At 35.1% G+C, this 21688-nt stretch overlaps 1 protein-coding gene across 1 annotated transcript in view; it reads right to left on the bottom strand.

Annotated features, from left to right (window-relative positions):
• Window positions 1-21688, bottom strand: part of LOC145284968 (uncharacterized) — a 421732-nt gene that overhangs the window by 77551 nt on the left and 322493 nt on the right. Inside the window, exons 23-27 of the mRNA XM_080134072.1 lie at window positions 19345-19368; window positions 16986-17100; window positions 10836-11002; window positions 3224-3338; window positions 881-1044 (exon numbers count right to left, since the gene is read on the bottom strand). Coding sequence (XP_079990198.1) covers window positions 881-1044; window positions 3224-3338; window positions 10836-11002; window positions 16986-17100; window positions 19345-19368 — 585 coding nt within the window. The remainder of the gene's footprint in view (window positions 1-880; window positions 1045-3223; window positions 3339-10835; window positions 11003-16985; window positions 17101-19344; window positions 19369-21688) is intronic.

The following is a 21688-nucleotide window of genomic DNA, read 5'->3' as shown; positions in this document are numbered from 1 at the left end:
GTAGTTGTCCGCTATTGGATGTTGGCAATGATCAATGAAGAGCCTTAGTCGAAGTCAATAAACGCACAACTATTTGACAACTAGCTTCTGAACTAGACGTAACGTATAAGACGATTTTCAACTACGGGAGAGATTTGAAAAGCAAAAAAAAAAAAACTTTATAAATGGGGCTTCACAAATTAAAGGACAACCAAAAGAAACGCCATTACGAGGTGTCATCTTCCCTTCTTTTTACGCATCACAAACGACACGTTTCTCAACTAGGCTGTTACTTGCGATAAAAAGTGAGTTATTTCCGATAACTGGCGATGCTTAGTTCAGTGGTTAGACGCCGAAGCTCCACGACACTTTCCAAAGCAAGAATTGCACTAAAAGGAGGCAATCTATTTTTTGAATGTAGGCAAAATGATTACGGCGGAAAGTGCTGCCAACAAATGGATGACATGCATCGGTAACTTCGACAACAACACCCAGCATTAGCCAAACAGAGAACGCCGAATTCTTCTCCACGACAATGCCCGTTCGGACATTGGTAGAAGTTGAACTACTTTCGTTACGAAACTCTGCCTCATCTGCCATACTCTCCAATTTTCAAACCTCCTGACAATTTTCTGCGTTAGAAATACTCAAAGAAATCTAAGCGATATCATCGCCATCACAACGCTTTTACGTTACTGGCACGAATAGACTTGTTTTGCATTTGGCAAAACTGTGTTAATTCTGATGGTACATATTTCGATCAATATATCTTTGTTTGAACTTAGGTTTATCACTTGAATTTAAAAGTTAAAAACCGCAAGAACTTTCTTGTCAACACAATGCAAGACATTTTGCTTTCTCTGTATACTTTTAGAATTGCTTATTGAAATCATAGAATTACCTTTGATGGGATCAGTTACTTTTCCATTGCCTATTATCCCTTTACCATTGCTTGGAACAAGTATAATTGAGGAATTTGCGGTACAAACAGGGGTTTGGCAGCAAAGTTCACCGGGAAAATTCTCCATGTGGCAAAACGGAGGCAAATTCTTGAATGTTGGACATCTAACAAAAAATGAAAAAAAGATTAGTATATTTTATAAAAGTATATAATATTACGTCTTTAGAATCGATATCCGTTGAAATCAGGATCAATATATAAAACAGAGAGAAAAATGGTGTATATAGAAGAAAAGTTGAATGCCTGCTAAATACTGTTATCGGATACCTATTATTTAATTTTGTAGGTTTTTATAAGACAGAACTTTTTATCGCCTTTATGAATTAAAATTTAGGAGGATGTCTGTCCTGTTGATTATTCATAAAGTTATATTTTCTTAACATTTTAACGAATTACATAACAATTTATAATAAAAGAAAACAAAGCTTACAAACGAAAATTAGGAAACAATCATAAGCCAACTTGCAATGCTTGTGATAATATATATATATATGTATATATATATATATATATATATATATATATATATGTATATATATATATATATGTATATATATATATATATATATATATATATATATATATATATATATATATATATTATCACAAGCATTGCGAGGTTGGTTTAACAAACGAAGTGCATTAACAGCACAGGTACAAAAGGTAGGAATACGGCTATAACTGACTAGCGCTCAGCTAGGCAGTAGAGTACTGTCGCTCCTTCTCAACGGTGTAGATATTACTGGCTATATATATATATATATATATATATATATATATATATATATATATATATATATAGTGAGAACCGGTGAATTTCCCCTATGCATAGAAAGGCCGGTAAACACTTACCAAATAGGATTTCAGCAAACAGAATATTGACCATGGATAGTATTTTTTAAAGTATAATACATTTTGGTTAATCTGTATTTTGTTCGTTTCTCGTAAAATCTATATAAATAAAAAGTAGATGTGGATATGTGTGTCTGTGTGCAAATATTTTTCCGGAAACTCTTAAACTACTGGTTGCATAAGACGAAAATTAGCAGAAAATTGTGATCATACAGCAAGGATGTTTAATAACAAGTGACATCTTTGTTTGGATGAATAGATTAGAAATATGTCGGCAAATTGACATGCAAAATGTTCATTTAACTTGTCGATATATTTCTACTTTTTGCGCATGCGCGAATTCATTTTTAGCTTGAAGTGATTTAATTTTTAATCTTTCTCATCTATCTGTCGATAATCTAAACGCAGAGAACGCTAAATATTTTGGTTTCGATTCTAGCAGATGGAACTGAAGTCATTTTTTATTCTTGAAATCATTTCTCTATATTTAGTAGATTATAATATTTTATAAAAAATATCTGTGTACTAATAAATGCGAAATCTACATACATTAGAACGCTAAATATTTTGGTTTCGATTCTAGCAGATGGAACTGAAGTCATTTTTTATTCTTGAAATCATTTCTCTATATTTAGTAGATTATAATATTTTATAAAAAAATATCTGTGTACTAATAAATGCGAAATCTACATATATTAAAACATGTTTAAGCGTATTTTACGACCGGAAAAAAACGGACAAAACCGGTCAAAATCGGGCGCCCCTCGCTATGTAATTAAAATATACGAAATCTTTCGCGGTTTATACGTTCATTTATATGTAAACTAATTAAAAGATTAATGTATAAAATATTATAGTACAGATAATATTCAAAATAATATAGTGCCAATATCATAGAACAACATGATCGGCTCTGTAAGACACTCAGAGTAAGTACCCGATAACATATCGCTAGAGCAAAATAACTTTTAATTTATCATCTGTATACACAATACGAAAAAAGAATTCGATAAGTAGGGCTGATTTCAAAGATCTCCCCATCTGTCAAATCGAAAAGCACATGACCGCTTAATGGGGTCGTCAACATAGCCCTGACTTACTATTCTCTTCATAAGGACAGAGTTATACACAAGGTCTTAGAAAATGGTGCTCCAAATTATGACGAAAATAAAAATTACCTAAATCCAGAAGAATGTTTCCTAAGCCGAACGAAGATAGTGAATGTTAGGATCAAAAAAAGGATTATACACTTTCATCAAAACTACTAGTATTTTTCATGTCGAATGTTCTCTTGATGAACCGTTTTCTTAAGAAATTAAATTGTACTCTTTCTATATTGTTTATTGATTTCATAATCCCTCATGTGTGTGGTCTTTAGGTTTTCATAAGTTGTAACTCATTGTAATAAAAATGCGATCTGCTCTAGCTAACCTGTGAGTACATTCGTATGTGCCCTCATTTCCATCAGTACATTTGCAAATCCAATCACAGCCATCGTTCCAAATTTTGTTCGGTTCATAATAACGGCCGCGATACATGCAGCCCTCTGAAATGCAAAAAAAAATATTACTGTTCGATAGTCTATCATTGTAGTTTTTTGGTTTTATTTGTATTAAAACTTTTTAAAGATATACAAAAAAGAAATATACATTTACTTATACGGATGACACGTCTTCAATTAAAATATTTCCTTTGTGTTTTTTTTAAATTTTTAATTGAAAAATGTTTCCATTTTACCAGTTGTTTGAATTGGCTACAATTTTTTAAAAAGTAAACGTTATTATGTGTTAATAACAACTGACCCACACCGGACTATATCTAAAGTGCCATCATTCGCCCATGAATGGAAGATTATCCCCGAATCTGTACTAATGTTATGTAATGGGTGGTATTTTAAAGAAGTACCAAATATTATTGTTGTTGTTCGTCTTATGAGAGTCTCAGTGAGAGATGAGAGTCTTAGGACTTCATGTTTTGAGTGTTCATATGTCTTAAGATGTTCCTGTTTGTGGTACATGTTAATACAAGAGAGCCGACGGCTTGTAATACAAAATGAGAGGAGATTTGAAATATAGATAGATAGACCGAGAGATTGACATTCATACTTTTGTCAGTTCTGTATGAACGGGAGTGTTACTATAAATATTGATACATATATTTCTTACCTATTTTTTGAGATGATGATTTTCACAAAGATCTTATAATATAAATGGACAATACCTTTTCTTTTGAATCACAACACTAAGACGCAGATACACAAAGATGATGACGTCCTTTATATCATGGCCGGTCCATAATTTCGCTTGAGGAATTCAAAGTTTCTTTACATTGCTTTTTCTTCTCTAACCTTTCGCTTCCAGGGTTTAACGTCAGCAGCCGTCTCTGACCTCTCTCTCTCTCTCTCTCTCTCTCTCGGCTCCCTCTCCCCGACTCTTCTCCTCTTCTCCCAGACTGCATCTAAAACTCTACCTATATTGAGAACTCGTCACGTCATCGTATGATTAAACATATGCTCATAAAGCACCTTGGATGGCCTGCGTCACGTTGCCAAACTTGTAATGACCCCGAGTTCAGTAACCTATTTTTCAAATAACCTCTTTACTAAATATGTTTACAATTTCAATTGACGATTAAATTCCTTATTTTAATTTTCACAGAAACAAATTTAATTATTGCATTCCTTTTCCAATAAACAGATATCTAACTATTTTGTGTGAGCTAAACAATTGCGATTCCACATTCCTTATTTTAATAACATTCTGTATTTATTTTAACTTATGATTGGAATTTTCAATTTCAAATCTAGCTTCGCAAGTTCGAATCCTTGACTATCCTATTTCATATTTACATTTAACTAATTCCCTATTTTTTTTACTTACATGAAAAGGGGACATCCCTTTATCATGTAACACTAGTACATATGCTATATTTCACTCCGATGATGGCCAGATCGTTATTTTTTTATTCAGTTTTCGCCCCAAACAAAGCCCAGTGCCACTTTGAAGTGGAGGTTACTATCAGGGACATGTTGCATAAGCATTATGACGAGAGATGAGTAGCAAGATGTCTGTTCACATTACACTTGAACTTCTGCATATCAGTACAGTTAGTAAAGCAGAATCCCGGAAGCGAGTTCCAAAGTCTTGAAGTTCTGGGGAAGAAACTACTGGAGTAGAAGGCCTTCTTAAATCTAGGGATCTCTACTGTGAAGGGGTAGGATTTGGTTGCTTGTCAGGTTTGTCGGGGTATTCACGTCGAGGGGTACACGTGCTTGTAGAACAGGCAGAGCATGTACTTGTGGAACAGGCAGCGGTATGCAACAGTTCATCGATGTGACAGAGGCTGAAGCCTAGATGAAAGTTCAGGACCTATCAGGTTGGCGACTATCTTCTGAACCCTGTCTAGGAGTGAGAGACATGTAGTTGATGCAACAGCTTCAATCTGACAACAATACTCCATACATGGGCGAATGGTTGCCTTATAGAGGTATAGGATACTTTCAGACATAAGTAGTTTTCTAGCACGACAGAGAAACCCCACCTTCCTCGCAGCAGCCTTGGCAATGTTCTCAATGTATCTATTCCAGTTCATGTTCCCTGTAAACGTTAGACCGAGGAGTTTGAAAGAAGTACTTTCAGGTAATGTGTTCTTGGCCATTACTATTGGTGATAGAGAAGGTTTCATGTAATTATTGAAAGAGACAAACTTAGTCTTGGCAGCATTGAATGTGACCATCCATTTTTCTCCCCATTCAACTACAGACTTGAGGTCATCCTCTCGTGTTTCTGCCATTTCTTTGGACATATATTCATTTGTTTTCCCCTCGCACCTGTTATAGAGAGTGGTGACATCAGAAAATATACCTGTCTCCGAAACAATTTTATCAAAGATTCATTTATGAATATCAGGAATAATAAAGGCCAAAGAATAGATCCCTGAGTTAGTCCCGCATTTATATCATATTCTTTAGGTGTACAACCGTCGAGGACAACTTGGATTTTTCTCTTACTTAAGAAGGATTTAATTACAATATGCATTCTTCCAGTCATACCATATAATCTAATTTTCCTTAGAAGACCATCGTGCCACCACCTGTCAAAAGCCTTAGATATATCGAGGGCTATCGCTCTACCCTCCCCTTTTCTGTTTAGTGAACGGTATATACATTCAGAGATTACAGTTAGGATTTCCGCTATGGAACCTGCTTGCCTAAATCCATATTGTTTGTCGGTTACGAGTTTAGCAGCTGTACGGTGATGGACTAGAGCTTGATTAATTAAGGACTTTTGGTAAAAAACGGGAGAAGGCTAATGAGGCGATAATTTAATGGGTCAGTTCTTTCGCCAGACTTCTTGAAAATTTCGTAATAACGCATAGGAGTACTGCGAGAAGCCTCACGAATATATACGCAAATTTTGCCAACTAATTGTGGTAAGCAAAATAAAATGTCTATCTTATAACATGGTTTATGGTCACATTAATAGCTTATAACATATCTATGATAACATTATAAATAATGTTATCATATAAAATTATTCATGTTAAAATGTTTAAATTGTTTTGTTTAAAAATTATAATATCAGGGGAACCTATCGCCATTTATCCCTCTGTATACGTCAATTTGAACTTATATTAAGTACAATTCTTTTTTTTTACTGGAATGAAGATTAGAAAACGCATTGTGGATACGTTTTGATAGCCCGTAACTCTCGTTTACAATGAGTTATGTTTCTGACAAATTGAAAAGAAAAAGCGGCAGTACTTTTCCTGATCAGTCACTTCAGATGCCATAATTGTTCTCCTTCTAGTCATGTCATTGTAGGCATGTTACTAATAAGGGTGTTGGATGTAATGGTTTTGACTGGGCTTACGTTACCCGCCTGTTACAGAGTCCAGAACCTTGGATTAACCCTAAGGATCCGCAGGTGAAATGTACTAAGGCTGCTGTATTGCTATTTGGTGAATTGATTCTGGACCATACAGTTGCTTCTGGTGGGTCCTCTCGATATCATATTAGTAGGTAATGTTACGGCCTTACCTTTTTCATAATTTGTAAAAATCGTTTTCCGTTATTTCCCCCTGTTCTTTCCCTCTATGCTCTTCTCCAACAACTCTGCCGACTTCTTCCACGTATCTCCATATTCTCACATGAAATGTCTCAAATAATAATAGAGGATTAAACCCATGGATCCAACTTTCATCATATATCTCTCACTACTAGTTCTCCTATTCCAACATTAGGGGGTCCAAGTTTCAACCTCCGAGAGGCTAAAATCTACTTACAGGAGAACAAACGTGAGCTATTGTTTCTATGCGAAACTTGTATTAGACCGATTGTTTACTTAGTTTAGTTCGAGATAAAAAGTAATACCCTTACTTAACATCAAAAGCTAACCTCTAAGATCGTCATTGACTTCCAGGTGATAGGGACATCTCCAGAGAAGATCAAAAATTGCTCTATATTAGCTTTCGAGTAGCACTTGCTCACAGCACCACGTTCAGATTTGACTCTACCGCCCCTTCAACAGCGGGAATATCATGTTTAAAAGCAGGTCTGACAAAACTGACCATATTGTATCTGCTTGTCCTTCGGCGAGCATGCACGTCTGTAAAGACTTCAATATTCCCCATGCTGAATGCCTATATCATAAAAACAAAACGGATTATGAGGTTTTGTCATGGCTTCTCCAATGCCTGTGACCTAACACGTTTTGTTTCGACTGTGATTTTCAGACCACTCGATAGATTCAGTTAAGATAAAAACAAAATGGACTTTTATTTTTAAACTTATCAAGGCTCGAATGTCACTCGAGTATAAGAACTAATGAATGTAAGGTGGCAGTTTAGTGATTGTTAATGGTGTACATTGTGTAAAATTGTTAATGGTGTACATTGTGTAAAATTGTTAATGGTGTACATTGTGTAAAATTGTTAATGGTGTACATTGTGTAAAATTGTTAATGGTGTACATTGTGTAAAATTGTTAATGGTGTACATTGTGTAAAATTGTGAGTATTTAAGAGGACGGATCAACAATAACATTGAATTTGAAGGCGATTATATTGTAATCAGCCGGGACGCAGGCCAATAGAACAGTGTTCTACATGTGGGCAGTTCGAGGAAAGAAACTTTGTTCATGCAATCTGAGATTAGATTTAGACACAGGTAGAGAGTTTTGGAAATTGTTGATAGTGATTGTGGGTGTAGTGTTTTTGTGAAAATTTGGCAAGGGGGACCATAGATTGGAGTTCAGACGAGTACTTGCCATGGAAATAATGAAAGATCAGAGAGAGGCTCGCAACATGTAGTATATGCACTAAGATGCAAAACATGCAACAAATCCTACATAGGCGCCACCAAAAATTTCAGCAATAGAGTGGTCTTACATAAGAGCAACATCAAAATTGCAGATAACAGACACCTCTATGTTTCAAAACACGTACACACATGCAGTGGAAACAGCTTCAAAATAATGCCAATCTTCCAAACAGACAATTATTTTTATTTACTTACACAGGAAAAAAAACTTCATCACCAGATTCACTCCTGAACTGAACAGAACCTAATACCGTCACACAAAAACATGTAATGCAATGTACACTCGCATGCACACCCATACACATACACATATACACACCCACACATAAATCAGAACCGACACATTAAAACACACACACGTGCGCGCATACAACCACACACAGACATAACACCCCTATCTCTAATACAACACACTGAACAATACCAACCCTACTTAATCTCGAAACCAACAACACTAGGAGACACCTAGAACCATAGTATAATATCTGTTCCAACACCTCGCTCCCTCCTCAGTCAGTGGAGGAGAACCCCCTCATGACTGAAACGACTATCATCCCTTCTATCATCCCCCTCCCATATCTATATCCCCTCCAATGCCCCCCTCTGGGGAACAAAATCTTCCCCACACTAGGAACCGATCCTGGGTCTGGCCATACCCACATGGGGAGACAAATAAATAGAAACATTAAAAACTCCCCTATTTTAAATACACCCCTCTTTCTAAACAAACATAATATAAGGAATACCCGAAAAGACTAAAACGAAAAATCACAATACTAAAATCCAAGAATCCAAAAAATAAATATCAAAATAGAATGAAAGCACCCCTACCCTTATTTCAGAAGAGCCAGTCCCCCCCTCCCCACACATACACATTAGTAACGACCTCGGACCACAGCCGCCTTCCTAAGGAAGCAAATAACCCCAAAATACTATAAAACAATATACACATTCCCAAACCAATAAAAGCAAACACACACACGCACACACACGCGCACACACACACATAACCACACACACACACACACACACACACACACCCTACCCCACCCTAAAGGAAAAGAAAAAAACATTAACAGAAAGAGATAGCGACTACAGCCAGGTCAACGTCTCCCTGGACAAGCCCAATAAAAGAGCAATAAAAATTCAGCATACCAATGAATAATAAACACTTACAAGCCTCCACCCCTTGGAAAAACTTCAAATTAACTATGAAAATTGCCATTTTTACATCTCCAACACATTTGAAAATAATTTCTGAGGAGGATGCATCACTTATAAGAAGTATAATTATTGAGTTAACAAGAAACGCTTTCTTATGAGCCCAGTTTAAAAGAAAATCGACGTTATACAATCACGTACTCGCTTCTGCTCCGAAATTGTAAATTTACATACCTATCACATTTGAACTTGGTTCTCATTGGAAGATAAATACAGTATTCTCAAAGATGGCATAGTTAATCACAACGATGAAAAATAGCAACATTTCTTGGAAGAATAGTACTTTATTTCCTTGTTTCTGCATCTATCTTTCTATCATCTTTTTAACTCAAATTTTTAAACAAAACTAATCATATCAGAGAAGATTCAAACTATTAACAATTTAATAATACACTAATACCATTTGATTAAAATAGTTCATCAGTTCGAAATGATACGTTCTCCATTCGTTTTTTACTATCATAGCTGAATTCATCCAAATAAATATTTCTTTATCTGCCAACTTTTTCCCAAATATATTCTTCTTATTGCAACGAATTCAATTTGTTAATAGATCTATTTTTTTAATCTTCATTGTTTCTTCAATTGTTAAAATTGTGTCCAAGATTATTGTTATTGAAAGGCTTCATTCAATCGGAAATTAGGCCGCGAACGTCTTTGTTGTGTTTGTTTTGTAAATGAGAAAATGATGTCTTTGGGCTAAATTATTTTCTGAATAGGAAATTATGTCAAATTAACTGACTTGGAGATGTTAATCGATGTTAGGGTCAAGAACCCAACATAATCGAAAAAGCGCAACTAGTTTACAATTCGGATAGAGATAAATATAGCACACATTTCAATTACTAACAGTAACATATTATAATGACGCTTTGTAGTTAACCCTAGTGTGTTATAAATAAAAAAAAATGAAATTCAAATATAAATGTGAGAAAGTAATATCTTATGATAAATGCGCTTTAATAAAAATGAAATTTTGATCAGATCGAAATACTATTTTTTTATGACATTTTCACCCCAACCAAGGGTGGGATTTAGCTGCTTATGGGGTGTGCCAGGGGTATTTACGTCGAGGGGGGGTACAAGTGCTTGCAGTTCGTCGGAGCATTCACCGTTAAAGTACTTGTAGAACAGGCAGAGGGATGCAACATTTCATCGATGGGACAGAATGTACATCACATAAAATAAATCCAAGGTAATTTTAGATTCAATATTTAAATTAAATTGTATACGCATTTTTTATTAACAAAATCCAAATTTCGTTTTCCAGAATAGTGTCAAGAAAATAAACTATTTTTTCACACAACGTTTAACTTTGAATATTGAGTATTTATTGATAGAATTTATAAATAAAGAACCACTAGAAGTTTGTGTTTTGTAATAAACTTGATAAAGAAAGTTATTCTTTTTGATTATTTATTCATCGTTTTCATGTAACGAAAACCATTAATAAATGCATTCCCATGAGAAAAAGGAAAACGAATGCGAAATATATTTGACTCACTTTGAATGCTTGATGTTGTTTGGTTGCTGGCAGCCACTCCTCCAATGGTGTTGTTTAGTTTCTGCGAATCGACCAATGTGCTGTCATTACAAGCAACCTGTTCGCAACACTCTCCCGCTATCTTCACCTTCTGACAATTGGCTGGCAGACTTGTGAAAGTTGCACATCTGGAATGAATAATAAAATGTAAACAGTGAATGCATATTTAAGTAGTAGCTTTAACGAAGAAGAATATAAATAGATAAAAAAGGGTAACGAGAAAAATAAGTAACGAACGAGTGTTGATCTATTGACACACACCGTTTCATATCAGCAATAATAAACTAAATGAATTTTAATTTCAGTAAAATGTTACAGTGTTCCAGAGTGCATAAAATATGTTATAATGTTTTACGTAATTTATATTTGGTCAAATGGGATGGAGGAATAAAAAAAAAGAAAAAAAGCATCATGTCATCTTTCATTGTTGGCTTAATTAGAAAAAGACTGGAGACCAACCTCTCTTCGCTGATAAACTCTTTTCAATAAGCTGATAGACACAATTCCAAAGAGGAATGCCCTTCTGTCCAAGTAACACTATGTCTTGTTCAGAATAAAATTTAGATCAATTTAATCTTGTACATGTTCATGTTTGTTTCATGTAGGAATTGCAATTTTGTTTAATTATATTCCATTACGTTTGAATATTATTGTCATCAGTTAATAAAAACTGTAAATATAAGAAAATCAGTTTCGGGGGAAAAAGCGATTCACTTATTTATTATGTAATGTAGGGAAAATAAACGTGAGTAAAAATGTATCAAATGAATGAGAAATCCAGTTGATAGATGAGGGTAGTGGTAATTTTTGTGTGTGAATAAAATTTAGTCCCATTTTCTCTAAGTAGTTTTTTTTTTTTTGTTTTGACAGTCAGGTTATGTTGGAATTAATGTAGGAAATTTTCAAATCGAATGAAATGAAGTAATACTTTTTGAAAACACGCATCAGTTATTAACATGATGTCTGGCGCCGATTTTGGAAATGTGTGTAGAGCCTATGTTTCAGCATCTGAAATTACTGTTTTCTTTATATAATGCATGGTGATTGTTCGAAACCATGTCCTTTGCAAAACACTAATTTATTTTAAAAGAGAGAAAATTGTAGAAAGTTTTTCGAAGACTAATATTTTACAATTTCCACAGACGTACATTATGTCGTCTGTGGAAACATATTAACCTAGTTTGGCTAGTTTGCGTTCACTTTAACGACTAACTTTGGTAACGTATTAATTTCTGCGTTTCACAATGCCCAAACATAGTATTTGATGACATTTAAGTTTGGTCTTTTTTACGGTAAGTAAACACACTTTTCTCAAACACTATGACTAATAAGCAAAGGTAAGTTTATGAATGCAAACATGCGCAGTGATAGTTTTTAGTGGAATCAGAAGTAAACCGGTAACGAAATTTAATTCCTCAACTTCCCCATTTTTCTAGCGACTACGCTGGTGATATACTCAAATAGATAATGTATTTCGATTATAAGTTTACACATCTTTAAATATTCATTTAATTGAAGCTCTTAAATTGACTTTACATTAAATCTAAACAAAAACAGCTGGATATTATTTATTAATTTAAAGACATAATCATCTAAAAGCAGAAGAAATATCAAACCAGAACACGAATGATAACACTGCATTTGGAAAAAAAATTGCAACAGAAATTTTATTAACATTTTTCATTGCAATTTCGCATAGTAAACGCATAAAGCATACCCATTTTTTTTAAGGAGGTTATCATTTTTTTGTAACAGTTGGCACAATATTTATTAGATTCATTGTAAAGAATGCATCCAATTTGAAGTTAGAAAGCAGCTATTCCCCTTGAAATGCACGCTTTCGCGACATTCTCTTGTGTGCTGGCCTTGCAGGAGATGTTGTCCAGCTTCTTTGAAGAGACCAGCAGAAATCAGCCATCATGGTCACACTCCAATTGCCTTGATAGCGGTGCTCCATATCGGATATATCCTGATGGAACCTCTCTCCCTGTTCCTCACTGTATTCACCCAAATTAGCAGGAAAGTAGTCAAGGTGACTGTGCAGGAAATGTATTTTGATGCTCATGCGTGTGCCAGCAGTCTCGTATGCTTGAAGCATATTCTCAACACGTTCCTTGTAGTCATCAGATTTTCTGTTTCCTAAAAACCCTGTCACAACTAACTTAAAACATTCCCAAGCTCTTCTTTCACGAGGTGTCAGTGCTTCATTAAATCCGGTATCAGACATAAGTTCACGAATCTGTGGTCCAACAAATATGCCAGCTTGTACTTTAGCATCACTGACAAGAGGGAATTTATTGGAAAGGTATTTAAACCCTTCTCCATCTTTCGCAAGTGATTTCACAAAATTTTTCATCAACCCCAGCTTTATGTGAAGGGGAGGCAGAAGCACCTTCTCTGGTGGTACAAGTGGTAGTGTTTTGACGTTATGGCGGCCAGGAACAAATTCCGTCCGTTGTGGCCATTCCCTTTGTCGATAATGTACGGAATCTGCACGGCTGTCCCACAACCACAAAAAGCATGGGTATTTTGTGTAGCCCCCCTGCATTCCTAACAAAATGGTCAGAACTTTTAGGTCACCACAGAGAAGCCAGTTGTGATCTTGATATTGTATGTTGTTAAGAAGAAGTGACATGGTATCATAGGTTTCTTTCAGGGTAACAGAATGAGCAATGGGCAATGATGCTACGTTTTTACCATTAAAAAGTAGCACAGCTTTTAGACTTCTGGTGGAGGAATCTATAAAGAGCCTCCATTCTTCACGATGGTATTCTTTACCCATGTGTTCTACAAGACCTGAAACATCGTGGCAATATACCATGTCATCGGACTTGGTAAAGTACTGCACGAATTCCTGCTCTCGATGCCGATACTGTGCAAAGTGTGTATTACGTGCCAAAAGATTTTTCTCTTTTAACCTTGAACCTAACAACTGTGCAGATACTTTTGACAGACCAAGATCTCGTACAAGGTCATCTAGCTCACTCTGTTCAAATAACTGAGGGCTTTTCTCAGAGGTCCCACTGATATCTTCATAAACATCCTGATTTTCACTGTCATCACATGTAGAGTCACTTGCACTGGTACGTTCTAGAATCTCAGGAGGTCTTGGCACAGGAACAACATCACTATGTGGTACTGGTTGCGTAACTGACGGAATGTTTGGGTATTTAGTGTATTTCAAACTTATACCATTCCTTCCCAGTGGTTTCACCATACAAAAATAGCAGTCATCATGGTGATTCGTAGGTTCGCGCCAAACCACTGGTATTCCAAATGGCATTGATTTTCGGTTTCCTTTATTCCAGTGGCATAAACCAGCGAAACACTTCACACAAGCAATGTGTGGCGCCCATGGTTTATCCTGATGTCCAAGTTCGATGCCAAAGTAGGCACGATAGAGTTGTTTCACTGTAGAAGTGATTTTGCGCTTCTGTCTTGAAAGTGTGTAATTTCCGCAGATGTAGCAAAATGAGTTGGGGTGGTTTTTGCAAGTCCGTGCCATTCTTTAATTGATCTGCAACAAAAAAGGTATATTAATATACGACGCAGTATATGACGCTGTAACACATAAACTAGAACCTTACGAGCAAAATGACTACTACCATCGTGATCAGCATGAAAAATTGGTCTAGAAGAGGATATTGTCATGGATGTTGCATTTTTGATGCAGCCCAGTGTAATGGACAGCAAGGACATTCAGCATCTAAACTTAACAAATAAGCAATGAATATTACAACGTAAAAGATGATGCTACCAGACGAAGCTGGTAGCATCATCTTTAACTTTCTATATCTCATTCCTTAACACATTCCCGACCAGACTGCCAGATCTTCAAGACCAGCAAGCTTCACATCTGAACCTATTTCTGACAACAGTTCCTGGGGATTGTGTGTACTAAAATAAGGCTGACTGGAATGCCATCAGAGATCAAATCAGAGATGCCTCATGGAGTAATATCTTAACACTTCCTGCGAGACAGTGCGAAAATGAAACCACTGAATGGTTCAAAGCAGCAATTAAAGCACTTATTCCCACACAGAAGTTCTATAGCGAACCCCATTCTCCTCAAGTGTTTACTTCTACTTGCGCAGCTGCCATTGTTCTGACGCCACATGCATACCGCAGATTTATCCGGTATAAGTCCAGTATAGACAGACAAAAGTTTATAGAAGCGATAAATAATTTTGAGAAAGAAGTAGTAACAGCTTAGAGCGAATATACCGAAATCACGAGAAAACGCATCGAAACGCTGAAATTAGGAACTCGTGATTCCTGGAAAATCGATAACAGTGGAGCAAATAATGGGCAATAAAGAATTCCCTCCATTATCTAATAATCACAAAAACTCTACTCTGGACTCAGTAAGCCACTCCCTCTCTGACTTTCCTTTGTGGACAGACGCCAAAATAGATGATCTGAAAATGACTCCTTCTCAGGTACATGAAGTAATAAACAAAATTAGACACCTCAAAAGCATGTGGACCTGATCCCGGCTGTACTATTAAATAAATGCTCTGCTGAGGTTACTTCAGTTCTCTCCGGACGTTTCAACAAATGTTTTAACGAATCATGCCTTCCTGACAGCTGGAAAACTTCCTCTGTAGTACCAGTTTGCAAGAATTCTGGCGAAAGAACTGACCCATAAAACTATCGCTCCATTAGCTTCCCTCTCTTTTTACCAAAATATTTGATCTTTGATATTTAATCAAGATCTAATCAACCACCTTACAGTTGCTAAACTTCTGTCCGACCATAACTATGGATTTAGGAAAGCCAGTGTTACTGTATATATTCTAACTGTAACCTCTGAACTTATATAGCATGCACGGTATAAGGCAGGGAAGGGGAGGGCAGGGTATGGTACGATGACCTTCTCAGTAAAATCAGATTCTCTTGTATGACCGGACACATACTTAAAATAATTAAATCCTTCTATTGCAAGAGAAGAATCCAGATTGTCCTCGATGGTCTTACGTATAAATAATATGATATAAATACGGGTGTACCTTAGGGGTCGAACTTAGAACTTTATTATTCCTGATATTCATAAATGACCTCCCTGGTAAAATTGTTACCAAGATAGGTAAAGTCCCACCCCTAATCAGTAGAGATCCCTAGATGTAAGAAAGCCTTCTACTCTAAAAGTCTCTTCCCCAGAACCCCTAGACTTTGGAGTTCCTTTTGGGTTCCTGCTACTGAACTGAACTGACATCCGGAAGTTTAAATCTAAGGTGAATAGACATCTTGCTGCTCAACTGTATTATAGATGAAAAATTTTCCCCACATCGTCCATCCGTTTATTTGTTCGTACTCTCTGAATAATCACGCCTTGGCTTTTTTGGAAAATTTTCACAAACATTAGTAATAGGGAAATTGATTTATTCACTCGTGAGAGTGGACCCTGCATGCTCGGCTTGTTTTTCAGTACAAAATCTAAGAAATATTAAATTCATAGATAGTGTCCGAACTATATATATATATATATATATATATATATATATATATATATACAGACATTAAATAAGTAAGAGACATTTTCATTATCCCTAATAATGAAAACTGCTTTAAGAGCAATCTTTACGGCTCTATGCAAACAATATAAATTATTCTTCCTTGGTTATCAATTAGAGAATTACTTGCTTAACTGTGAATAGTTGAATCTCATCATTTGCTTCGAATAAAGGCTAATAACCTCCACCTTTCTATTTATTTATATAATAACTATGAAACTCTGACAAGTCTAGTGTTTCTTTTAACAAGACTATATCAAATATTTAGATATTATTCATATATTATATATTATAACTATCATATTTATATTTGACACATAAAATCATTAATTACTATAAAATATCGATACTTCAATGTTTTACTACTGCTTTATATGGCTGCGGGTTCTAATCGTCGGTGACCGAAGTAGAAAACCAGGTACGAATATGTCTGAGTCTCTATTTACATCTTTCATGTATCTGTGAATATGAACAGTGACTGCATTTATTATCAAATAAGTATGACATGTTAAGATATAAAAAACGGATATAACATTATTTAATATGGAACAATATTTGGCAATGCTAATTTGTTATTAAATTTAATAATATAACTCACTTATCAATACATCTTGCAATTCCATGCTGACCATCTTCGCATTCACAAGCCAAGGAACAAGACTGCCTCCATGTTTGACCAACTTTGTATATTTTTTCATCCACCATGCAAGCACCTGTGAAAGGTAATTAAGATAGATATATAGGATATTGATGAAGAAACTGCATCTACTTTACACGAATTGGAAATTTATAATTTAGACTAATATATCAAATTCTACTGAATAAAAATGAAAAATCAGATCCTAAAATAGATTACATAAGTATTTCAGATTATTTAATTGAATGAATAAACTGAGTTTGACTATTATTTAGTTAGATTATACGACTAGTAAAATATCCACATGTACTAACATTCAAATCACACGTGTGAGCCCAATTCATCCGTTTGGCCTTATTGTAAATTGAATCCTAAAAAAAGTAGAGGATTTAAAGATATCAATGCACTAATCTTTTTCAAGTATGTACAAAAATGTTTTAATGAGAAGTTAACAGTAGGTGCGGAATTTTGTGACAAAGAGAGAACCTCTATAAATCTCTTAATATTCCAACAGCTGCACAATAAAAACTGAGAGAGGGTAGATTTAAAAGAAAAATCACGTATACATCCGAAAAATCACCAGACAACACAATATATCTAAAAAAGAAAATATCTTGTTCACTTTCTTCCTTTACATAAGATTCAATAGAAGTAGATATTTTTCTGTGCTTGTTTAACAAAAACGTTCACTTGTCTTCAAAATTGTTTAACAGTAAGAATTCCTAGATTATCTTCGCTTGCAAAACTCGCGTATACTTAGTAATCATCTAACCCTAACCCTAACCCTAACCCGTATACTTAGTAATCATCTAACCCTAACCCTAACCCGTATACTTAGTAATCATCTAACCCTAACCCTAACCCTAACCCGTATACTTAGTAATCATCTAACCCTAACCCTAACCCGTATACTTAGTAATCATCTAACCCTAACCCTAACCCTAACCCGTATACTTAGTAATCATCTAACCCTAACCCTAACCCTAACCCGTATACTTAGTAATCATCTAACCCTAACCCTAACCCTAACCCGTATACTTAGTAATCATCTAACCCTAACCCTAACCCTAACCCGTATACTTAGTAATCATCTAACCCTAACCCTAACCCGTATACTTAGTAATCATCTAACCCTAACCCTAACCCTAACCCGTATACTTAGTAATCATCTTACCCTAACCCTAACCCTAACCCGTATACTTAGTAATCATCTAACCCTAACCCTAACCCTAACCCGTATACTTAGTAATCATCTCTAAAACCAAAACTTGAATAAAACCTTTTGCTCACACCTGTTTCGGTGAGAAAAGCAACTAGTGCCTATTGAGAGCAGATATACAGTGAACTCGATGGCTTAAAGTCACGTTGTACACCACTAATACCATCATTTTTTTACATAAGAGTCACCACTTATCAAGGCCCAGAGGCCACTCAAGGATAAGGGTTAACGAGTGTACAGTAATCAATGGGAAATATCGTATTAATCTTTAGTAGTGGAAATTTGGAGTGTCACTTACTTCTAAATTCGAATCTGGAATGTGAATAATTCAAACATTAAACACACAACCAAATACAACTACAAATTTCGAAATTAAATTATTGTTTACATATGGCTTTTCAAATTTTGTCATGCTATTGGAAGTGTGATTTCAATAAGTAATTCATTCACAGTAAATATATGCAATTATGACGTGTAAATTAATTCGTAAGAGAAACATGGGTATACGAATGCATATCGAAAAGGACAGAGAACTTAATAATTATAGAGATATCTTATATTATTAAAATCAAATAGAATATAGCCTTGCTTTTCTGTTATGATCCAATGCAGTTCAAAAAGTTACACCTTCCTAAACATTACTTTCTCATGCTTTTAGAAGGGGTTAGTTGCTAACTACTGAACGGAGGTGCCTGTATTGGAAAATGCCGACTAGGATCCCTAGGCAATTCTAGTTACGCCAAAATGCCTCTAAAGCACGTGTTTCAAACCTTAATTTTCGAACTTGAATGAGATCTTATGTTCTTTCTATGTAACAATAAACTAAATGAAATGCGGTTCAAATCCAAGATTCGCATTGAGTATGAAAATAGGACTTACAAAATGTGCATAATTCTCATGCAAGATCAGTGCATAGTCTTTTCCTGCTATGTCGATATCACATAAACAATAGACTAAATGAAAATCAATGAGTATCAAAATAGGCATACTTATTAAGCATAGACTTTCCAGGAACTCCTTATGATTTTCTTGCTCAAAATGTCGTCATGGCCGAGTACGAAAATAATAAGAAAGAAGAAATATCAAAAACAATTCACATACCTTCATGGGGAACACTTGGAGTTGCTGCAAAAATAAAAGAAATAGAAATAAATAAATCTACACTAATAACAAAACGCAGTCTTTAGTTTATCGGTATAGCAATTGCTTCTACGGCAAGTAGTCTTTGTACTTTCATATAAACATGTTTTGAGATATCCTTGTCAGTTTGGTCTTTTCATCATAGCTGGGATTTACTTGTTTAAATGTAGACAGTAAACAAGAGACGATTTTCTTTAGAATCTTACGCAACATTAAGGATAGAATATTAGCATGAAAATCACACAATTTTTGTATTTTAACTTGTTGAAAGGAGGTTCAATGATAGTTTCATTTAGTGTGATAGAATACATTCAGTATAATTGAATTAGTATTTACTTTCGTAAATATGTAAATCCTGAAACAAGTAAAAGGAAAAACGACACAGAGTCGATAAGCACCTTTTGTTTTAAACTGGACACAAACAAGATGCAAATAATATATTTGGAAAAAAATACTAATTATATTTAATAAATGCTTAAAAAAATGAAATAATTGCTTTTTAGCGAGTTAACTAAACTGTGAACAGATTAACCTTAATGTTAAAATATTTCGTTTTGAAAACAAAGTAAATATTTACGTTTTAGCGGGTTAAGTTAACTGTGAATGGACAAACGTTTTTTTATATAAAGGATTCACCACTTATCAAGGCCAAGCGACCACTCGAGGATAGGGTTAATAAGTGTGCAGTTGTTAATGGGACAATGACGTAGTAATTGTTAGTAGTAGGAATTTTGTAAATTGGATTACTTAAGGGAACGGCTCATAAAGAACTTGTTTACGTTGGACTTGAAGACAACCATATTATAGTCAGCCGGATAGCAAGCAAATGAAAGAGAGTTCACCATGAAAGAAAGAAACTTTTTTCATGGAATCTACGTTTAGGTTTAGGCACGGATAAAGATTGGGGGTAATTATTGATAGTGTTTTCAGCTAGACAAGCGTTTTTCGTGAAAGTTTGCCGAGGGGGGAGGCATAGATTGGAGCTCAGACGAGCACTTGCCATGAAAATTACGATAAAGCAGAGAAAGGCTCGCAAGGTCTCTTCTGTGAGAAAGAGATTGCAGGGAAGATAAAAGGGCATTCCCCACTAGGCTACGAAGTCTATTTTGAACTCGGTCAAGGCAGGATAAATGCTTTCTAGCAGCTCCTGCCCAGATGTAGCAAGCCTTTTGACGTACCTGGCTCTTATATAGGTATAGAATTTGTTCTTAATGTTAAAATGTTTCGTTTTTGGAAAAGAAACAGGAACGTTTATGTAACAGAGTAACTTTTTTAACGTTAAGTGTATGGACGAGTATTAGCCAATGAGATCACATGGATAATGGATTATTGAACATGGTTTAGGGTTAAGGTAGCATCATCATTTTATTAATTGAGACAAATTCTGAATGATCCGAACTTGTAGAGTCAAAGGATAACACCAGCAAAAAACAGAAGTTAAGAATTTAATTCGTAACTATTGTAATCGCTTTTCTGAAGAATTTCCAGGTGTATAGACGCATAGATCTGTACTCGTCGCAAAACCATAATGAGTATTTGGCGAGCAAACAATTATTTTCTTATTTTATAAAATTGTGTTACTTCATGGATTTGATGAATGGCGCTTTCCGTTGTTTCAATAATTCTACAAATCATGTTTATTATTGCACAAAAAGTTGACCTACATTAATTTGGCGAGCGAACAATTATTTTCTTATTTTATAAAATACGTTTTCCATTTTATAGCTGGATGAAAATCAATCAAAATATTTTAAGTAAAATTGAAACTAATTTAATCAATACTCTTACACATAGCGTTGTAATGAGCAGTTCTAAACGCTATCTGTATAATGCGCTTGAAATAATTACAAGGACCCTCTTTAACAATAGTAATTCATTAGACATTATGGAACCCACAATAAGAAAAAAGATTTAAACTTTATAAAGTCACGAGAACTGACGTATAGAGATGCCTTATTTATCTTCGCCTAGCTTAGATAGGTAATGTTAGTGACACATTTGGCAAACAAATGCTACTGGCTGTTCGAAAGTGTAGTTTCGCATTGAATCCACCATAGTTTTTCTACTACACGTATGTTATCCTCAATCCGAAATGACGTCCTTATTCCCATCATAATAACTATACTATTTAAATGTAGTTGCGGTTCGCATTACGCTGGGCGGGTGTCGCAAATATTGGATTCCCGCGTGAAACAACATATTACAGCTAATATTTGCCATTAGATGTTTTGAATAATACACATGGTTCAGCTATATATGAACATCTGATAAATAGCCGTGTTTTGCCTCCAGGTTCAATATTGAT

This window comes from Euprymna scolopes, chromosome 9, assembly GCF_053919585.1.
Source record: "Euprymna scolopes isolate OS-2025 chromosome 9, ASM5391958v1, whole genome shotgun sequence".
Taxonomy (NCBI): domain Eukaryota; kingdom Metazoa; phylum Mollusca; class Cephalopoda; order Sepiida; family Sepiolidae; genus Euprymna; species Euprymna scolopes.
Note: the sequence above shows the minus strand (reverse complement) of the source record. Positions and strands in the feature narration are given on the sequence as shown.